The following is a 22122-nucleotide window of genomic DNA, read 5'->3' on the forward strand; positions in this document are numbered from 1 at the left end:
TAACATTTCAATGATCGAATTCACTAAACATATATTTAACTCTACACTTCTGCTCTTCCCACCTTTCTAAAGCTCTGGATAAAGCAGCTTCTGAGATGTAAGATGCCCTTGCCAACGTATGCCCACAATACACAATATTTTGTGTCTAAAAATGGATGCCGCAAGCAGTATTCAGGGACAGGCCGGTTTTCATTAAAACGACACAGGCTTGGTGCTTTTTACAAAAAATGTATATAATTTATTTTGCATAATTGATTCTGCTTCCACGCGTCGCAGCAAGGGACCAAGGCCCAATCCAAAAGCATCGACAGACTTCCAAGATTTGCCCACCAAGATTTGTTGTGAGGACTAGAAACTTTGCCTTGATTTGTTTATAAGTTTAAAAAGTAGAAATCCTCAGGGTGCTGAGTTCTGCCATGTGATATATTAAAAAGGGCTTCCAAAGCGGCAGCGTCAACCTTTCAGGGGTCTGGAAATTTTTTACACTTTGGCAACAACAACTGAGTAGAGTCCCAGTCTCAGAGTAGAAAGGCGGGATATCAATAAAATGGTTGATTCGACGATTTCAGTTTTGCAAGAAAAAGAATCCCTGGAGTTAATCCTGACTAGAAGATTCCAAGAAATGCCTTCTTGGGAAAGATGGCATTGCGTTTGTTAAAAGATTAATATTCAACGCATTGTGGCTGGAACACAAGTTGGAAGGCTAATGGCAGAAGGGGTCTTCTCTACCTCTCTGACACAACTGCATTTTCCAAGAATTTGAGCTTCCCGTAACTGAACTCTCCGTCTGTGCATTTTCTATAGACTGCACACTCTCAAAACAAGATTCCTGTTGGCTTATCATCCCCTTTAAAGTGGTTTCCCCTTTGCAAGTCCCTCCCTAAAGAGGTTGAACAGGGTGCAGAGAGGTCTTCACACGTTGCATGAAAAATAAGAATGGACAAGACAAAGGCGAAGTAATCGGACCTGGCGCGCAAGGTAGATGGCGCCCGTCCATTTCCCGTCCAATTGCGAAGGGAGAAAAATCTACATAAATTCAATGATTCTCTGCTGCGCTAAAGTCTTGCTTCACTGACGGCTTGAAAAATGTGCATTCTGTCCCCGTAAAGCGCAAACAAAGAGGAGTTTCAAAAATAGCATGAAGGAGGCATTCCTAATCAATGAGCTATACTTTAATTGCAGAGATATGTTATGGGGTCCCAATGGTCCTGTAAAGGGGGACTGTTAGAACCACGCTCCCCTGAAAAATCCAGAAGGCAAATGCCAGTCTCTTCTCCATCGCTTGGGTTTCTACGGAACAAAGATAGGGGCAAGGTCTGCTTCTTTTCGCTGTGCCTCTCTCTCCAGACTGTTCCCAGAGGCTGCCCACACCGCACTTCTTTGGAAGCACATGGTTTTAGAAAGACATGTGGCAACTGAGCAGCAGCAAGGAACCAGCACCTGTCCGATCCAGGTGGAAAACAAGAAAGGGCGAACCAAGTGACCAGTCAGGCTGGTATTGCTGCTCTCTTCCGTAAATTTCATTCACACTGCTTCTTGAGACGTGCAAGCCTGGACACACGAGTGCGCATGCGCACTACTGGAAGCGTGTGTGTGTGTGTGTGTTGAAGATCTCTTCTACACCTTCATGGACGCAGACAGAATCAAACATTAAGGGTTGGCATCATTTGGCTACAAATTCTGCTCCGTCCCTCTGTGTGTATAAACAAGAATACAACATTTTTCTTAATATATATATGTGCATATATACATACACACATATGTATATATATATATATGTATATGTGTCTATAAAAGGTTATGGCATAGACGTGGAGGATTTTGTTTTAAAAAACAAACCACCTGCTGAGCTTTAAAAAAAATATCCCTGATGATCATCCCTTGAGATTCTGTTTGCGATCTGGAGAGATCTGCTCATCCCCATCTGGTTTCGGCTTGTGTCTGACACTCTCCAAAACAAAGGTCCAGCGAGATGGAAGGACTGGCAACATTGCTGGAGAGTCTGCCCATATATAAGCCGTGTACAAGCCCAGCCTCCGTTGGCCAAGCCGGGCTGAGCAATTTGGCTTTCCCACGGGAGGAAGACTTTTGAGAGTCTTTGAAAGGAGTCCGAGAGAATGAAGGAAGGAGAGACGGATGGAACCAACGCCGTTCTTATTCCGAAAAGGGAGGGAACATGTTTAACTCGGGGAATTCTTCATTGTTGTAGTTCGCTCCTTGGTCTCCCAGCATGGATAACATATCCTAGTTGATAACAACAACAACAACAACGTTTGTTTTTTTAAAATGGACATTCCAGACAAAATAATCCATTTAATAGTCTAGGATTTTGATTAAACACAATCTTTTGTTCTCTGATAAGGTGGGGAACTTCTTGGAAGCTGGTGGCCCATTTCTGACCCGTCCCCCTACCCCAGTACTGTTAAAAAATACCTTCCTTTTCAGCTGTGTAAGAGCCACGATGGTGACCAGAAGTGAGATACAATCTCATTTCTGGTTGCTGTTTTGGTGGATTGAAAATGGGAGATATTTTCAGGGGGTAGGATGGGGGTTCTGGGTGGGTGTCTTTATGCGTTTTGGTGCATTAACTCTTTTCAATCTGTCTTTTTTAAAAATTGGAGGGTGTCAAAAATAGCTATTTTGACCCCCATTTTTTGGCACTGCTGAGTTGGTTAAGGTCCTTTAGGCGAGACTATTTAAAAAATAACAATAGGAACTCAAATTATGGTTCACATCTTGTTTTAAGAAAGGCCCCTCCTGTGTCTAAAATGGCTTGGAGGGGGCAAAAACTTGGGGCACTGTTTTGAAAAATACATTTGGAGACACAGGGAGCCTCAAGAGGGATCTCGGGTGGCCACGCTGTCCCAAGAGGCTCTGTTTCCAAGGTTCTCTGTGTCTCCAAAAATACTCTGGAGACTGCTTTAAAACTCTTCAGAAGGAAATACTGAAACCTTGTTCTTGAGGCTAAAGGCTCTGTTGTGGTGAAAACAGGCTGGTGTCCAAATAAGACTTAAAGCCAGGTCAGTCTTGAGATAGGCCTTGGAACCAGCAGCTTGGGAAGGGAAAGGCTATCAAAGAGGTGAGGTGAACTTTACCGGGAAGACTTCTGGCTGGTTTGGCTGCTGCTGGACGTGAGACTCTCCGGGGCTCTGTCCGTGGTGTTGGTTCTGCCACTGAGGCCAAACGCCAACGCTTTCTGCCGTCCGCGTCTGGAACTGCGCTGGGGTCTGCCCGCTCTCTCCTGCTGATGTGGAACAAACTGAATGGTTAAAGGTCCGGTGAGATGGCTTCCTGCCATTTTGCTGCACCGTTGCACTACTCCTCTCCCCCGTCGGCTTGCTTTGTGAACAGAAGAGCCCCACTTAAGCGGCTACAGGGACCAGATCCAAGGGTTACCTTTCCTACTCAACCATCAACACACTTTCTCAATCATTAGCAGGCAATCACAGCATAAACTTTGCTCTGGCCGATCACCTTTACATTCTGAAGAATCCCCAATCTACCATATGTTGATCAGAGTTGTGTTGGAGGACCTAGAGATTCCTAGAGAAGCGTTCTCTCAGGTAAAAGAAAAATAGCATTTGTGTTTGTTATTTATATTCAGAAAACTTACTGAAGGTGGCATTCCGACTGGCGAGGCTTGGGTAGGCCGTCGACCCACCGGGTGACGCTGTGGAACCAGGGGTCGACATGGGACTGAAGGAAGACGGAGTGGACTGGAAGCTGCCCATGGCAAAAGAGGGAGCCCGGGTCTTGATGGCCTGAGAAGCTACTTGCTAAAAAAAAGTAAGAGATGGATTTAAGAGTAGCAAAACTAAGAAAGAACAATATTTGAGGTGGAATAGGGGGGCAACATACACTGTTGTGGTAACAGAAGAAAAAAATGGGGGGAAAGTAGATCCATGCTCGGTTCCGGATTATTCAAGAACCACATGGAGTGTGTGATAGCAAAGACCCTTCTTGCTATCTGGATCCCTTGGAGAGCTTTTGTTACAACTCAGAGCAGATAACTGTCAAATAGATCCTTCTCCTACTAACTGAAGGCCTCCATATGCATCAGACTAGAAGTCCCAGAATCCCCCCTGGCAGCCCAAAACACCTGGAAGATACTATGCCTGTTTTTCAGAATCAAAAAATAGACTTGTTTGGGGCTATTTTTCTCTGCAATCCCTGTGGCCATAAAAGTGGCCCTCAGACCTATCACCGTTGGCCATCCCTGTTTCAGGGGCAGGCAGCGGTGTGGAAAGAACCACCAGGAAAAGATACAAAAGAATAAAAACGGAAGACAAAATTACTTGAGCTGTGAAAGACGGCCGCGTCCCCGAAGCCCAGGTGGTTCCTGAGACCTGTTCAGGGTTTGAGTGGCGAGAGATCTGGGCCAGGATTTGCCCTGCTGAAGCGGAGTGCGGCGATGGCTGCTGCGGCTGCTGCTGGATGACATTTGATGGAGGCACCATGGCACTGCTCCTGGAAGAGGAGACAAAGACAACTTCACCCAACTTAGTTCATCTAGAACTAAAAACATCTTTTGGTGAAAATAGACTGCTGCTTAGGTGTTGCATGCCAGGCGGTGAAGGTTTCAACACTGGGGTTGCACTTTTTGCCAGTTTGAAAGTTGCACAAGCCAAGTTACAGAGCAGGGAAAAATCCAGCTGACTGAAGCTGCACCCTTTGCCAGTCTGAAAACTGCTCAGCTATTTCATGGCCCTGATGGGAATTGGAAAAATCAAGATTTACACTGTGGTTATTATTACATATTGATTTGTATCCTGCTTTCCCCCCAAAATTGGGACTCGGAATGGTTCATACAAGACTGCGGGCTGAAGAGTGTTTTTCTAAAGGATGGCAGGCAATGGATTGTTTTTTTAAAATGAAGTATCCCTCCTCCAAATCAACTGTAGTCAATGTTCTAGTTCTCTGCCGCATCAGAAGTGCTGATGCTTCATGATACACACAAACCCAGGGCTAGCTAGTATAGGAGAAAAGAATCACCACCCAACAGACTAGGACAAAACACTCCTGAGGTTTTTGGGGAATCACCTGAAATTCTCAGCAGGTCGGGAAGGGACAAAAGCGTTTCCCTGGGAGAAAAGAGACTGGTTGGCAGGCACGGCACTGGAAGACATGGCTTTTGGCTGGTCTGCAAAAGACAAATATGGACAAGCATGAGGTTAAGTGACACAGCAGTGAGAGAACTGCACACATCATTCAGTACCTGTGGGCAGAAGCAAAGAGCTGGCTTTGTCTGAAAAACAGAAAAGATCTCCTGAAGGCTCAGGTGTCGAAAAGGGGAAGTTGCCTTATAGTGGATCATGCTGTTTGGCTATCCAGTCCCTTTTTGTTTTGCTGCTCGCTTCTTCAAAGATGTCCAGGGAAATCCACAATGCCTTCTTCTCAGGCACTCAGCCCACACCTCATTCTTACCTGTGCTAATGCTGCTGTAAATTTCGCTAAAACGGGGGTCTCGCTCCTGGCCGAAGAGGGCCTCGGTCTTCTCCAGAGGTTTGCTGTGGTCCGGGCCACTGGGGGCCACTGACTGAACAGCAGCCTGGAAAGGGAAGAATCAGAGGGTTGCAAATCCCAGAGAGTTTCATCTTCCGACAAGACCAGGCTCTGTCAATGGCAAGTACAGTCGGCCGTCACCTTCACGCTTGCTTTGCCAAAGAGTTTCCTGGGACAGCTGGCTGAGTACTGCTGGGAAACCAGGATGTTGGGCTAGAGGGGAGCATAGCTCATTTTCCTATACATCTTAGCTGGACTAGTGAGACCACCCAAATGCCTTCTGGGACTGGCAGTCCTGGAGGGCTGGGTGATTCCTACCCAATAGAAAGGAGCAAATGGGTTGGCAAGACTGTAATCCTTCCCAGTTTACCTGCGTGTGGTCGTAACTGGCTAGGGCCTCCCTTCCTGGGACCACGTCCAGGTCTGCCGGCTGCGTCGTCTGTTGCCTGAAACACAACCCATCAGTTAGAGAAAAGCAGCCAGTTCTCACTTTTTGTACTTCAGAGCTGACAGGAGATGCATAAACTGAGTCCGCTCAGACTTGGCTCCCTAAGGGGATTGTTGTCCAACACTGGCAATCCAGCCTAGAGAAAAATTCCTGCAGAACAGGAATAGGCAACTGTTGGGAGCTAGGGGCTACTCGTCCTCTGGGAGAACCTGAGTCACTCTTACCTTTCAAAAAATCCCCCCAACTAGTACCCTAGTACAGATTTTCTGTTTAAAAGACCTCTCTTGGGCTGGACGTTTATACTTGGTGGGCTCTCCTGCTTTGGAGGCCTTTAAGCCGAGGTTGGATTTCTGCATGGCAGAGGATTAGACAAGATGAGCCCTGGGTCCCTTCCAAAACTACAATTCCATGGCTGGAGGAAGCATTTTGGGGGAGAAGGAAACAAGATGTTGTCTCTCACCTGGCTGACAGTTGCGTCGGACCCAGCTCCAAAGGCAAGCTGACGTTAGGGCCCAGCTGCGGCCTCTGCATTGGGTTGGACAAGGCGGGACGGGACTCCTGGCTGGCATTCCTAGAGGGCCAATGGAGAGGAATGGGGGGAGAAAGGCTGATAAGAGGGAGCCAATCCCAGTGTGGTCAGCCAGCTCTAACCAGTAACAGGAGTTATTGTGTCAAAGTCCCAGAAGGAGAGGGGAAGACAGCCCAAACACAAGTCAAAGAAAGCTACTCTCCTCCCTTGAACCCTTGCTTTGTTATGAACACTTCTCTTTCATGAGGACTAATGGGAACATCCATTTCCTTATTTAACAGCCTCTCCAGACTGCGCTATTTGACTTTGCTTTTATCTAAGCAGAGATAACAGTCCAAACAGGCCTGAGAAAGCTTTCACAGGACACGTTAACCTGGAAAACAATCATGGCTTCCCTTAACACAGGGAATTTGAATTCCACAACAAGACGTGTCTGAGCAAGCGCAAAAGTTCCAGCCACAACTTTTGAGTCGCCACAAGACTTTTGGCAGCTCGTCTTGTGAGATGTCTCCTCACGGACGCAGAGCTCTTGTGTCTCACTTTGAATCGTCAGCGTCTGTTTGCCCTTGGCTGTGAAGAGTCCTGCCCAGTGGAGGCAGGACCCCTTTCTCTAAGGAAAGGCTCGGTGGTGCGGAATTAAAAATTCAACCTGGTTCTGAATTGTACGCTAAACCCAGATTCCCCCGTTGAAGCTGGTTTATGGAAATGGGATGGATGTGGACATGTGATCTTTAAGAGGAGAGAGAATGAATAAACCTACTAGGGACAAGCTTCGTGGGATTTTCTCAGTCCCTGAGCTGATAAGCAAGAGAATGGGTAGGGAAACAGAGTCAAGGCTATGGTGGAGTCGGTTTAAAGTGAGTCTGGGAGTATCCCTGATTCTGATATTGGGGTGCAGAAGCAAAGATCATGCTGGCTTTTTAGCTTTCTCTTTAGCTACTTATCCTACAGCTCCATTCACAAGGGACACCCACACTCTGCAATGAACAACAGGGGCAAGACAGTGCTACAGCTTCTGCTCTGCTGGCTAGAGAGGAGCTACCTTCCCTGGCACACCTACGCTAAAATGTTTACAAGCCTTCAATGGCATCCCAGAACTGGGAACAAGGGATGCAGAGATTTAATGGAACAGACCGTTGGTTTGGCTACTCTTTTGGTTACTTTTGGCTGAGTTTTAAAGACTGTTTTCAACCAGAGGCATATTTTGCTTGTAAAAACCTGAGGCTGGGGAGGGGAGAAGTAAAGGGTAAGGAAGGCGATAAGCCCTCCTTTCTGGGGAGGGAAAGAGCAGGCAGGCCATCACGGCTCCGAGTACGTACTTCACGTTGGTGTTGGTACAGATGATGTACTCGATCTCATCAGAGTACGGATTCTGGAAGGTGAAGGAGCTAGTTCGCATCCAGAGCCATTCTCGGTTCTTGGCCCGGAAACGGAACATGACGGACAGAACCTGGCCTTTTAACTTTACCACCTGGAAAAACGGTTTTCATGTAGTCAATGGTGGTGGAAAAAAGAGGGAACCCAGGGGTGCCTCCCCAATAGTTTGAAGAAACCATACATTTCTTTTACTCATTTATTAGGTTTATATCCTGCTTCACTACCAATGTGGCACTCATAGTAATACTAAAGATGTTCACAATCCAGGAAAAAAGGAAGATTTCCTTTTTTTCCCCCAAAGCCATTTTTCTTTCTGGAAAATTGGGGGAAAAGTGGTTATGGAATAGTCTCTTTTCGAATAAAGCATTTAAGAAAAGCTATTTTCCCCAACAATCCACATGGCTTCCAAATTTCCAGAAATTTGACATCTCTAGGTAACACTCAGTGCTTTAAGGATGAAGGAAGACAAAGAGGACCTTAGGGAAATCCATGCACCCTGCAACCCTGTCTCCACCTGATCTTTACAAATACCTTTCCCCAGGTTTCTATAAACACAATACAGTGCCTAGTCAGGAGTTGCTCCGTCTTAAGTCTGAGTTACATCTCCTTTTCTTTTGTCTTTCAAAATCTTCCATTACTGGAGCATCTGTGTTTCCCAGTGGGGATTTCTAGTTACATTTCCTACATGTGGATTTAAGGTAGTAATGGTTATGGGGGTGTGGAATGCGGCGGTGTGAACCCCTCAAAGGCTAAAACCCCTCCTGAAAGTTTTCGCATTCTGCTCCTGGCCTGGGAAATAAAATCAAAGAGGCTGGAAAGCACATCAGTTTGAGGAGATCATAAGGTGATTATGAGAAGAGAGGGAGAAGCGTTTGCCATATGATGGGTTTACCTGCTGGAAACTGTCCTTCAAAAGTTGCTGGTCCTCAGGATGGCAGAACTCGACAATGTCCTTCCCTAGGAGCTCCTGATCCAGAAGAGATGCAAATACCAATGTTGGCTTGGGTATGACACATCCCACCCCCCCACTTTCCTTTAACTTATAGGTGGGTGACTTCTAGTTCCAGATATCTTTAGTTTGCAGCATCCAACGTCATTGGCTCTATGACATAGGGCTGCTGGGAACTGAGGTCTGGCAACTTCTGGAGTGCCACATATAGCCCACCCTGCCTTAAGTCCCCACAACCTGTTTATGACCTTGGTCAGTCTGACCATAAACAGAGCTTCTTCCTTCGCATCCCATTCCTCAATACGGGTCTTGAATTCTTGAGCTCCAAATTTAACATCAGATCCCTCCCCTCCTCCATCTTGGTTCCTCAAGTGAGACCATTTTTGAAAGAGGACTCCACTCGCTTCCCACCTGGGGCTGGTAGCCGACAGTAGCCACGCAGCGGTGGTCGACAAAGGTGAAGAGCCCATCAGTGTTGTGGCGGGAGATGAACTCGGTTGGCTGACAGACGGTGTTCATGTCGGCACAGCTGGGAGAGCTGGTGACCTGCAAGGCAGAGAAATGGCAAATTAGGAAAGGATCCTGGTCAGTTTAGGAGAGTGGACCACCAGGGAAATTTCTGTTTCCAATAAAAAAAACTGACCCAAATGTCTTCCTTGTTCAGCCTTCTATTAGGCAGGAATTGCAGCTTAGGGGACCTGAGAACTGTTTTTAAAGTGCGTGGATATGCCCTTACAACATTGGCAGGCATGTTGTTACATTAATTTTGCCTCGTTGGAGGTACTTGCAGGAGGAAAGCAAATTCATTTTTCCATCCATTGTCAGTCAAACATCCTTAAATTTGAAGACTCATATATGCACAATATGAATTTGAAAATATCCTCCATGTGTTCAGTGTCACTAAGTGTGCCCAGGGCAGATTTTGCAAGCCACCTTTCTTATACCTGGGAAGGATCCACAAAAATCACTGTCTTAGTCAACAATACTCCTGGTCAACCATTTCTGAGGAAATTAAACAACATTGGAGTTTGATGGTCATTTAGCCCAATCTTTGGGGAGGTGCGGAGACTCAAGCCCCTCACTCCGTTTCAGGGTGATGGAGCCAGAGCACAGAACAGTTCTTTCTTCTGAAAGACCATTCCCAGAATTCCCAAGCCATTTTGCCCTGTCCTAGCAGCTGGCAGAGGAAGGAAAAGTGAGAAGCATCGAGCGATGTTCAAAACCTTACAACTTAAACCAAACTGAGGAAACAGCCACACGCTGAACACATGGGTTGCTTGACTGCAGCACCTCATGGCAATGGAAGCCTTGCCAAAGCCAAAGCCAGTTTTCAGTGCTCATGGATGGATCCCTGAGCTAACTGTGGTGTTCAATGGTGACTGCACTGTGTAGCCTCATGGCTTAGTTACGCGGTTTCCAAGCTAGAGCAAATGCCCTGCACCTACCTGCAGCCTGCCAATGGCCACCAGGCAAAACTTGCTCCCCTGTCCAGCATCTGGATCATCATCTGGCAGTGAAACCCCTGGGACAAAAAAAAAAAGGAGTTCAACATGGACCAGAGCCATGCTGTTTTCACCCTGGGCAGCCTGGATGCTAACCAAGAAACCATCACAATAATGATGGCAATGGCGAGGATGAGGATTCGGAAGGCTTTTTCCATCAGCATTACTGCTGAGCGCAAAAGGAGCTGCACACTTTCTCCATCCCTTTATCATGGCACACTGTTTTTTAAAAAGACAATCCTGTAGCCTGACTCTAAACCAAGCCAGGTAATCAGGCAGGGTCAACTATGAATCCCATCCATCTAGCAAGAGGGAACAAACATGGATGCAGTGGAAACATCTCCAGACTGTGAAGGATCAGGAATGGGATCCCTATGGACCACAGAGCAGGGGCCAAATGGATGCTCACTCCATGTGCCTTATTTCAGAAAAGAGAGCCCTCACCTGCGGGTGGCCAAGCCTTTATGTAGCCTGTACAGTGCACCACAACGAAATGGGGTTCACCCTCCTTCACAGCACCCAGTCCATTCCTAGGGGGGAAAAGAACGAGAGATTGAGAGAGACAGATTTGTTGCTATGGCTGTTTCAACTGGGCATTTTTAAAAGAAACCCAGAGAATGAGCACTGGAATTTCCCACTAAATAAATCTGGATTCCAGGGGTGAAAAAACCCCTGGCGTTTACACAAGTGTGAATGTACATAACTGTCTGCAGAGTCCTCCCTTTTTGTCAAGGTTTGCTATATGGCTCCTTAATGTGTGGACAGCTACACTGGAGGCGCTGCTGATCAATGGAGGGCCAGCTTCTACAGGTCAGCATCATTTTTAAAAACACACTTAAGTATTCAGATGCAAGTAAATTTTAAAGGCTAACAGGCATAATTTTGTATGACCAAGGTCTTAAGATATAGAAAGGAAAACTCGCTCTCTGTCACAATTTTTTTACTACCCTCCACCTATATTCTCCTGTATTGTTAGCCCTTCACTCCTTCCCTCATACCTGCACCTGTTCCTTATGAAGCTGAGGCGGTTCATGGAGACAGGATCGACTGCAGCGGTGCCACACCTATGGAGAAGGAAAGTCTATCAATCGTGTTTTTTGAACCCAGGAAGACACAAAAAGCCAGCATGGTACAGTGGTTTGAATGTTGGACTAGGACTTTGAAGACCAGCGTTTGGATGCCTGCTCAGCTATGGAAACCCACTGGGCCACTCTCTCTCAGCCTCCTCTGACCCAAACTTGCCAAGAAGACCCCTTGACAGGAGCTTGGCCTTAGGGTGCCACAAGACCTGTATAAAATAAAAGCCTGTCTTCAAGTCCTTTCCAGCTTATGGCAGCCCTAAAATGGGGCTTTCTGGATAAGATTTGTTTGCTTTTGCCTTCCTTTGAGCCACCAGAAGTCCAGAGAGCACATCAATGGCTCCATGCAGGCATTATGCACAGTCAAGGTCCTTGCCAATCAGGACTTCCACTCCAAACTATAGTTTGAGTTTACAGGTACGATTAGGACCAGTTGTCTGCCTTATCTGTACCTCATGCGGCATATGAAGGACCTCCGAGAACCCATGCACATCCTCATAGATTGCTGGCCTTCCTTCTTGACGGTTCCTGTCTTTAAATCAAGGATACGACCTAAGGAACAGAGGAAGACCCAGCCCCAAAAATGTTAGGACACCTCTGCTGATGTTGCCCAGGCTTCCAAAATGTTCCCTGAAACCATGAGGGCTAGTGCCTTGCTTTGCAGTCAAAAGAAGAAGTGAAGTAACCCCCACTGGCAGGGATTTCAGGGAGCTGAAGCTTAAAACGGCAGGAAGACCAGAGTTTGAGTTTGTGCTTAAGGTTCTTCAGGATGCCATTTTTCCTCCCATCCCCTTCTTCAAGGAAGGGAGTCTAACTTAAAAATGAAGAGAACACCACCAAGAGAAATCTGCCCGCTTTGCAAAGGCAGAAGAGCTCACCGCTGAGTGCGTTCTCTGAAGTGGAGAGCTGTTCCCGCAACTTCTCCACGTCATCGGGGTGGACTTGCTCATAGAGAGTGCTGCCAAACCACTCTGACTGGGGCTGGTTCAGGACGGGTGTCACCGAGTCGGAAACGTAGACCACCCGCCCCGTCTCACAGGACACGATGAACAGAAACCCATCAGCGGCTTCCAGGATCAAATGTTTGAGCTCCTAAAACAATGGGGAGGAGATAGGCTGTTAAACTGCTTCTGGCTGTAAAATACCTTCACCTTCCATGTGCACCAAAGTGTCTCTCTGTATGCCTGCCTGCAGAATTCAAAGATATAGCCATGTTAGTCTGTAGAATCAGTATGTAGAGTGTCTTGTAGCACCTTTGAGACCAACAGAAAGAAAGAAGTTGGCAGCATGAGGTTTTGTAGACTGAAGTCTCCTTCCTTGGATGCATTTGCCTCAAATGCTATGCCTGCTTGGAAATACTGCTATTCTCTGGCAAAGAATCACTCGGACCCTCTTCCTCATCTGCCCTTATGAGGGACTAAAAGCTTCCAGTGTGCCAACAGGATATGAGCTTGCTAAATTTTTCACCTGGTCGGTGAGGAAGGACGGCTTGTAGGTGCCATCGGTGGAAGTGTTGCCAGTGCCGCGGAGGGACTTCATGTGTGAGACGGCCATGCGGAGGATGGTGAGCTTGTCTGGCTTGCGGGCCAAGGCGCTGCAGGTGGGCACCATGTCCGAGAGCTCTGTGATGTAGGCGGTCATCTTGTTCCTCCTCCGGCGCTCGATCTCGCTGTGGTTCTCTCTGTGGGGGAGAAGGTGAAAGAAAAAACAGAATGGTATGGGTTTTGAAAGAGATCTGGGACAACGATGCTTGAACTGCGAACGACAACGAAGAAAAACTGGAAAGCAGGTGGCGCTAGGGACGGAGGCAAGGCAGAGGAAGCATTACAGCTTAGAAAACGCTCATGCCAAGCATGCAAGAGGAGAAAAGGAGCACCAGGAGGGTTTGGAGAAAAGAGTTCAAACTTCTATTTGTAAAAACAGCCCTGCTGGATTCACACAGAAGGTCTCTGTGACGCAGCCCTTGGAAAAGTTGCTTTTTTGGACTACAATTCCTACCTGAGGGGATTATGGGAGTCATAGCCCCACCCCAAAAAAGAGGACATTTCCCAAGGTCCTAGGCTAGACTTTCATTTCCAACAGTGGGCAGCAACATGATGTCACTTCCCACTACCATTTTGAGAGAGTCTGCAGAAGAACATGGAGGTATTTGGGCTTGTAGCGGGGGAACATGTGGCCGGTGGAAAGATCAGGAGAGGAAGGATTGTCTCTTGGCCCTCCCAAACCCCTGGGTCATAGTCTAAGATAAGTCTGAGGTACAGGAAGCGTGGAATGGGAGATGCACCTGGGTGGATGACAAAATGGAGAAAGAAAAGCATGTATTAAGAATGGTAAAAACTTGAAAAAAAGGTTGGGCTTCTCCATCTGTGCAACTTTTTGGAAAGATTCGAGCTCTTGGGCAAAGCCACATTGGTGACACATTTGCTGGATTCTTCTCAACAGCAAGCGGTTAGACTGTCATGCGGAGGGATCAAGATGGCTTCATGCAGTTGCAACCCAGCAGGAGAAATGCAACAACTCAGCTCCGTCCAAAACCGGGTGCATGCAGGGCAATTAGTGGTCTCTATGGCATTGCCCCAGGAATGAAGCTATTGATCACAAGGAGGAAAGAGGTCTTAGAAATGGGGGTTCGAGGAGGACACAGGAAAGAAAGCCTCCTTAGTAGGTGCTCCCAAAGGTGCATCTACATTGAAGAAATACTGCGCTTAAGAAATAATGTGTTTGGCTTCCTTATCAACAAAATTACGTACATTCCCTCTACCGTCCCTACTATTCTTTCCCTGCTAGCCATCCGTCCCTTTCTTCTGCGAAAACAATGCCTACTCATTCAAACAATGCCTGGCTTCTGTTAGTCTCTGTCCACTTTTTCAGTCCTCCATTATTGAGGGGAAAACAGGGAAGGTTGGAGAGATGATCAAAAGCAGGGAGCAGAAGAGGAGGTGCTGGTGGTGAACAAACTCTGCTTTGCCATGCTTTTCTTAAAAACAAATTCTCTGTTCTCCTACCTGGCCAGTCTTTCCTTATCCGCTGAACTCTGTTCATCATCAGACCTAAAAATAAAATCGGTGAGCTAAGCTAAAAATTGGGGGGACAGGGAGGAGATAACGGAACTAACGGAGAAGGAAAAAGAGCAGGCGGGAAGGATGTGCTGGGAAGCCCAGTTTTGGGGGCTATTCTCTATATAGAGGTAAGAGGAGAGACATTTGGTTTTTGTTCTGTTGGGCCCTTAAACTGGGGGTTGCTTACAAACTGTGTGAAGAAAAAAAGGAAGGCGGTGATGGCGGCGGGAAGGAGATAGAGGTTGACCAAGAAGCAGAGAAAGTGACCGATGGTGAGCGTCGAGTGAGACAGACGGCGCCATGGGTAGAGAAAGAGATGGGCCAAGGGGCATGGCGGTTGCTTCTTTTCCACTGAGGCACTCCAGAATTTAGCCTTGGATCCTGGGGAGAATCAGCTTTTTATAGCCTCTTAGGAAAAAGAGCAAAGGCGGTCCAGCACATTGCGCTTATTGTGACGGCACAGCAAACGGTGCCCCCCTGCCACCAACCCAAATCGAGGGACCCTTGTGCTTGGTTCACAAAACCCTTGTGGTTCTGCCTCAGTTTCCCAACAGCTGCCTGCCTTCTCTCTCTCCGTTAACCAGCATTTCCCATTAAGCTGCTGGGCCTCCCCCTAAACCATGTCTTTCACTTCTACCTCAGTTTCCCCAACAAGTATTTTACCTTTCCTCTCTTGCCTCTTTCCTTCTTCCTGCCTTCTCTCTCTTTTCCTGGCAAGATGCTCAGGGCTTTGCTATTTGAAAAACGTGGACTAACAAAAAGCAATTATTTAAACAGAGTTCCCTGCATCACTGGAATTAACTCAGCTTTAGTAAGCCAGAAAAAGCCAAACCAAACAACACCAGTTTCCTGGAACCTCTACACCTCTCAGACAAAGCCTTCGATGTTGTTGTTTTGAAGGTTTTCTCTAGGAGTGGGAAAGGGAACAGAGTAGGTGCTAGAACCAGAGCATCCCTCAAACCTTGCGTGAATGGCAGATATTTTCACCAGAGAGTCTGGCCTTGGAGTGCAAAAAACTTACCTTGCAAACCGCTCTTTGTCATTTGGGAGTTGGTCATCGTCACACCTAAGGAAGTAATTGGGGAGAGGATATGTGAAGAAATAGCTGCAACTTTCCCCCAAAGTTATGGGTAAACTGAACATACAACCTAGCCTACAAAATGGAGAGGATAAAAATAGAGCAGCATGGCAAGGAATGGCATGCGTAAAACCACTGATTTCTGTAAGAAAGTGTCTGAAAGCCACTTGTTGATCTTCAACACGATGTGAGAAGTTTCTGCAGAGGGAGCATTTCAAATGGACCTTTTCAGTGCAATAGTGAATCAGGGATCACAGACTAGATGTAGTCATTTTCTAAGCATCCTTATGAAGGAAGATAGCCTACCAGACTATAGATGAAGCAACACTTGCTAAAGTGAACGCAATGCTTCCTGAGTTGACTACACAGCCAATCCTAACTAAGAACCAAATAATTTCTTGGTCCTGGTCCAACAATACTTGACAATCTGTCAGAACCGCCTCTCTCTCCTGTTCTAGATCTGGATGGCCATTTCTGTGGAATTTCTCCATTCTGGGACCTTTCTCCCTTTCCTATACCTGCTCCAGATAGGCCCCAAAGTCCTCCCAACCTCTTTGCCAACGGAAGCCCAGCTCACCTGAGAAATTTGCTGTTCCCTTCACCGTCGTCGTCAAAATCGAGCCTGAGGAACAACAGCAGCAAGAACAATGGTTACCCCAAGCACCTCATCCCCTCTGTCAACCCACATCAAACTCTACACATGGAAAACTGGAAGCGGAACAAAGGCATGGCAGGGTCAAGAAATTGAGGTCTACTTGACTGCTGAACCTTGGATGCGAGGCGGACTGGTTGTTCCCTGGCGTACCTGGTCCAACCCAGAGAAAGCTCACTGGATGTCTCCTATTCTAAAACTGCCCCCACGCCTTGACCGCCCTCTTACCCTGTCCTCCGTTTGTTTGTTCTCTGGACTATGCTCCCTCCAGAATGGGTGCCTGTCCCAGACGTCCCAGATGAGGAACCCAAAGCAGGGACATCAGATGCCATTTCTGGAAAGAGAGGAGACAAAAGGCAAGGGGAAATGGTCAAAACGTGTTTATAGGACACACAAACTGTGTTTCCCCCCACTACCATTAAACCACACTAAAGCTATTTATGATGTTTTAGATATGCATTGAAGTGGCTTTTAACTAGTGTTATTTAAACAGCATGGTGACTTGCGATTTAGTTTTTGTAGTAATATGTTTTTAGTTGCACTGTGTCTTGGACCCGTTTATTATTTGTTTCCCTGTTGCTCAATAGTTTTCCCTTTCCAAGACCAAAGTGCAACAGCTTCGGTTTAGTCATCTTGGCTTCCAGGGAGAATTCTGGCTCGATTTGCTCTGGGACCCATTTATATGTCTTTTTAGCCGTCCACAGTATCCACAGAACTCTTCTCCAGCACATCTCACAAGAGACTATTCTCTTCCAATCCACTTTCTTCGCTGTCCAGCTTTCACAAGCATACACAGAAATGGGAAACACGGACAGTGTGGGCTTTCCTAACTTTAGTATTCAGTGCTATATCTTTGCACTTCAGGAACTTTGCCATTCCAAGTAATGTAGCCTTCCTCTTGCCTTCTAATTCACCAAATATAATGGTCTTTTCCAATGATCCATGGTGTCTCATGATATGCTCAAATATTCTCCTTGGTTACTTTAGCTTCTAGTGAAAGTTCAGACTTGCTTTGCTTTTGAACCCATTTATTTGTCTTACTGGACAACCATGACATCCGCAGAACTCTTCCACAGCACAATATTTTCAATGAGTTGAATTTCTTGACTGGGGATAATACTATGGCATGCATGGTCCCTGCACCTATATTCAGAGAAACAACTTTATACTTGAGGCTCTCGTCTCGTTCCTTCATAGCTGCCTTTCAAAGTCTTAGATGTCTTCCGATTCTTTTGACTACAGTCTGCATTTTGATAAAGCCTCCAAAGCCAAACCTGAAAAGCAGAAGATTCGCCCTTGTCCCAAACCTCCGGCCCCTCTGGTACAGCAATAAAATGCACTACAAGCGAGGCATGTTTGAGACTCTGGTTGCTCACGGAAAAATATCCACCAAGATAATTTAAAACCTTGCTTCAGGGCTTTTGGAGAGCCCCACTCCCAGTTTAATTAATACCACAAGACTGTAAAATGCCATGGAACAAGCTATAAACTATCCGAAGAGCTCTCAGGGGGCTTTTCTTCCACCCTCCTCCTCTCTTTCTTTTTAAAAGAGCAAATGCAACCACATCCAAAACAAAGCCTGAAGAAAGTATCTGGAAGAGAAGGGAAACCAGGATGGGGCGGGAACACTGTTGATGCAATGTAATACAAAGGTCTGTTTCTTGTAGCGTTTATGGGTTGGAAATCAATTTTCAATTGTGGGGCAGGGAGACTTACGTCATCGCAAAGTGGTTATTTGGCAGGAAAACGCAGAAGTGATGCTCTGTCTGTTAAAACTTAAAGGCACAAAAACCACGCACAGGGGCACCTGTTGACCTCGCGGCAATAAAATACACAGGCCCCAGGACAATTTGTTGGGCTTAAGACTAGGCCATTTCTCCTCTTGCAGCACCTTCCTTTCGCTGGATGGAAGTAGCATCAGCACAAGTCTGGGTGTCGCCCCTGCCCCATTTATCTACCCACCCAGACCCCCCAAAGGCTGGATCTGCTTTCTAATGGAATCAGAAGTGAATAGAAAACCATTTCCAGTTCTATGGATTCTCAGTTTTCTGAATATTATCATTTTTTAAATGTCCAGAAATGGCCCCCAGAAAGCCACATGTGGGCCGCCGGCTTGTTCTTTGCCAGAAGCAGCTTTCAGAGAAAGGGGTTTTCCAGTCCTACCTGAATCATAGAGTTGGAAGAGACCACAAGGACCATCCAGTCCAACCCTATTCTGCCATGCAGGAACTCTCCGTCAAAGCATGCCTGACAGATAGCCATCCAGCCTCTGTTTAAAAACCTCCAAAGGAGGAGACTCCACCACTCTGTGAGGGAGCATCTTCCACTGTCAAACAGCCCTTACTCTCAGCTAATGTTGAGGTGGAATCTCTTTTCCTGTAGCTTGAATCCATTGCTCCGTGTCCTGTTCTCTGGAGCAGCAGAAAACAAGCTTGCTCCCTCCTCGATATGACACCCCTTCAAGTATTTAAACAGGGCTATCGTATCACCCCTTAACCATCTCTTCTCCAGGACAAGCATCCCCATCTCCCTAGGTCTCTCCCCATAAGTCATGCTTTCCAGGCCCTCCTCTGGACACACTCCAGCGTCTCCTTTTTGAACTGCGCTGCACGGCAATGTCAACTTTGCAAAGCTACTGGGCTGGGTTTAGCCAAGGCGCCAGGGACTGAGAAGGGAACCTTCCTTCCGCAAGCTATGGCTCTTCCCCAATTAATGTGTCTGAGCCAAAGCGTTCGGACGCAAGGGAGACCAGAGCGTATGAGGAAACGTCTGGGAAAGAAGCAGCGGCCTTCCTTCTACCGAATGCTCCATGGTACTAGTGCTACTAAGCTAAATGAAGGTTTCTGAAAGGAAGCTTGAGGGAAACCCCTCAAGAGATGGTACCCGCATGAAGGGGCCGAGGGCAAAGTACTCAACACAAACTACCAGCTCTTGCACGCCGCTGTTTTGCAACTGGGCCTTGCTGGCTTACTATGGGTTCTGTTTAAAACAAATGAAATCAAAGAGCAGCTTCTCCAACCCTGTTTTACAACGCTGTTGAAAAAGCAAACTGCCAGTTCTTCAAGGAAGCCAAAGCCTTCAAATCTGCAAGACCTGAGGCAGGGCTCCTGGCCATAAATGCCTTGATAGCATTACATGAAGACTTACTGGGAAATGAGAAAAGTTATTCCATTATTAAAAATATGACCACCGCCGGATGTTTCCAAGCCTTTTCTAGCACTGAAACATCACAGTTGAATCTTTCCCTTCCTATCGCCTTGCATTCTGGATCTATAAATAAATCTGACAGTATCAACAAGACAGCAAACACACTCTATCCAACACAACAAACGACAAATCACAGCAAGTAACTTCCTAGCCGTACTTCCTTTCGCCTTCTGACTCCAAAGCCGCCCCACTTTTCTTCCTCATGCCCCCCGAAAAGAGAAACCTCGCCCCACCAAATGCAAGCCCAGGCTATTTCAACACCTTTCATTTTGCGTGTCGGTTTCCCCTGTCGTCCTGCGCCGTGTTGCAACGCTTCCCTTTTGCCGCTTTTCCTGGCATTACACATTTGCTTATCTTTCGCTGGTTTAAAACGTTCACTGTGTTTTTCTCTCTGCCTCGTTTTAATCGGTTTCTCTCTTTCCAGAAACACTTTAAACAAGTAACTAAATAAATAGGTTAACTTTTCCTTTGCTTTCCCCACATTTCATCCTTGCACAGATCCCTAACATTGCCCCACTCTTCTTCTTCTCCTCTCCCATTTCTGCCTTGCCGCAAACCCCAAACCCATCGTCTCCAGACCCATTCTCATCCCAATAAATGCCTTTCACACCCCTCCCCCCACTTTCATTGTCACCCCCCCCCCCCCAGATTCCCTACAAAGTGAGCCTCCTCCCTCAAAAGCACCAAGCAACCCAACCCAGGCAGCCCCAGCCCCCCCAAGCCTATTTCTCCCACAACCCCCTAGGGCTGGTCCCATAACCCCAAGCCTTCCACCTCATATTCATCCCCCCTTACACTGCCTCGTTGTTTCCCCCTCATTCTGCCTTCCCAAGACCCCAGACTCATGCCCATCCCAATGCATCCCCCTCCCCACTCTCACTGTCTCCCCCAAAGTCCCCCCAAATTCCCTACAAGCTCAGCCCCCTCCCCAAAAAGGACCAAGCAACCCAACCCAGGGAGCCTCAGCCCCCAGCCCCATTTCTCCCACAATCCCCTGGGGCTGCCCCCCAAATCCCCTCCTTTTGCCCCCTTTCAGCCATAGACCAAGACTAGGCCCAACGCACCCTGGCTGGCAGTAGTGGTTGCCATGGCGACGCGGGGGAGGAGGAGGAGGAAAGAGCCCCCCCGCCCCTCCAATTCAGCCTCTCGCCAAGCGGAGCTTCCAAGATGGCGGCTGCTGAAGCTTTCGGGCGAGCCCACCGAGGGGGCGGGGACAAAGAGGCGACTGGGTGGAATCGAGCGTTCCTATTGGTGTACTACGGCCGAGGGGCGTGGCTTACGCGGAACGGGGCGTGGCGCAAGCGAGGGTACTGTACTGTACTCTGGACGGCCGGGAAGAAGGGGGCGGCGTGGGGTGACGTCAGAGGTGTCACCGACCGACGTCCGTTTAAAGGGCCAGGAGGGAGGGAGTGACGTCACGGCTTGGGTTTCATTAAGGAGAGTGTCGCGCCGGCGTGACGTCACGGGCATGGCTGGCTTTGCTTCCCTATGGGCAAATAAATTAATCCCCAATAACTCTCCCAAGCTCTCTTCTCCAATGCCAATCAATCAAGTAAGTTGCCAGGGCTTCCTCCCTCGTCCTCTGTCCAGCTGTAAGGCTTTCTAGCAGCATTGGCATCCATGGAGGATGGAGAGAGGGACACTGGGAAAGTGTCACTGTCTGAAGCAATGAAGGACCTTCTGGGAGCCTCCTCTTATTTCTCCTGGGAACCCAGAGGCAGAAGTCCACCAGTTTTGGGTAGCCTTGCTCTTGAATGTTTTCCGAATAATAATAATAGTAATAAATCATTCACCTTTTAAATGATTATAATGATGCTCCACGTGCAAAGAGGGAGGCCACGCCCCTCGGGAATAGGCAGCCAATGGGAGCAGAGGAAGGTCCAGATAAAGGGAAGGGGGTCATATATAGAATTGTTGATTGACTGATATTTTTAACCACTAACAAGAAGAAGAGTGTAATTCAGGGCGAGTATTTTATAACTCTCATCATGTTTTGTATTACACTTTTTAATGTTGTAATCCTGCTTCGATCCCTGGGAGAATATAAATAAAAATTATTATTATTATTATCATCATTATTATTATTATTAAACCTTGCGAGAGGTTTGCCTTAGGCTCAGAAAGTACTTGAAGGCACAGCAGCAGCAGCAGCAGCAAATCACACAATCATGGATTCAAATGATAAAGATGAGGATGCTGCAACATGCGCTCTCTCTGCCAAAATTTTTGGAAAGACGAAGTGTGGCCAAGGGATTATTTGCAGTGAAGCTCTATGGGAAAACCTTCAAAGGGGCTTGGAAAGCCCAATAGGTCAAGGGCTGGGCCTTTTCCCCATCGATGGATTAAATTTGGGGGGCAGTTTCTAGGGGGGTAAGTCAAGATCCAGAGGACCACAGGCCCCTAACTGTGGCGGGTAGATTTAAATTCAACATTTTACTTATGCTCAAGTCACAGGGCTGAAGGGCGGGGTATAAATAACATAAATAAATAATCGTAGAATCCTAGAGTTGGAAGAGGCCCCAAGGGTCATCCAGCCCAATCCCCTTCTGCCATGCAGGAACTCTCAATCAAAGCATCCCCATTGACAGATGGCCATCCAGCCTCCATTTGAAGACCTCTAAGGAAGGAGACTCTACTACACTCTGAGGGAGTTTGTTCCACTTTCGAACAGCTCTTACTCTCAGGACGTTCCTCCTAATGTTGAGGTGGAATCTCTTCTCCTATAGCTTGTATCCATTGC

The 22122-nt window shown here is 47.2% G+C and overlaps 1 protein-coding gene across 13 annotated transcripts; it reads right to left on the reverse strand.

Moving 5' to 3' along the window:
• Positions 1-212: 212 nt before the first annotated feature.
• ARNT (aryl hydrocarbon receptor nuclear translocator) lies at positions 213-20586 on the reverse strand. 13 transcript variants are annotated; one of them, XM_042441135.1, is made up of 23 exons: positions 20447-20583; positions 19323-19445; positions 16404-16509; positions 16101-16145; positions 15467-15511; positions 14392-14436; positions 12854-13067; positions 12265-12478; positions 11839-11938; positions 11306-11371; positions 10752-10837; positions 10251-10327; positions 9217-9351; positions 8749-8823; positions 7799-7950; positions 6411-6521; positions 5873-5948; positions 5425-5548; positions 5041-5140; positions 4296-4467; positions 3614-3776; positions 3096-3244; positions 213-2244 (listed from the first exon to the last, which is right to left on the reverse strand). In XM_042441135.1, exons 3-23 carry the CDS (start codon positions 16505-16507, stop codon positions 2155-2157), a joined length of 2343 nt encoding a protein of 780 aa, XP_042297069.1. In that variant the 5' UTR covers positions 16508-16509; positions 19323-19445; positions 20447-20583; the 3' UTR covers positions 213-2154. The 13 variants fall into 13 exon arrangements, with proteins under 13 accessions (XP_042297069.1, XP_042297068.1, XP_042297066.1 ...); XM_042441134.1 differs by lacking the exon at positions 20447-20583 and adding an exon at positions 19644-19963; XM_042441132.1 differs by lacking the exon at positions 19323-19445 and having other exon boundaries at positions 20447-20586.
• Between the last annotated feature and the right edge of the window lie 1536 nt (positions 20587-22122).

This window comes from Sceloporus undulatus, chromosome 9 (assembly GCF_019175285.1).
Source record: "Sceloporus undulatus isolate JIND9_A2432 ecotype Alabama chromosome 9, SceUnd_v1.1, whole genome shotgun sequence".
NCBI classification, from domain to species: Eukaryota; Metazoa; Chordata; class Lepidosauria; order Squamata; family Phrynosomatidae; genus Sceloporus; species Sceloporus undulatus.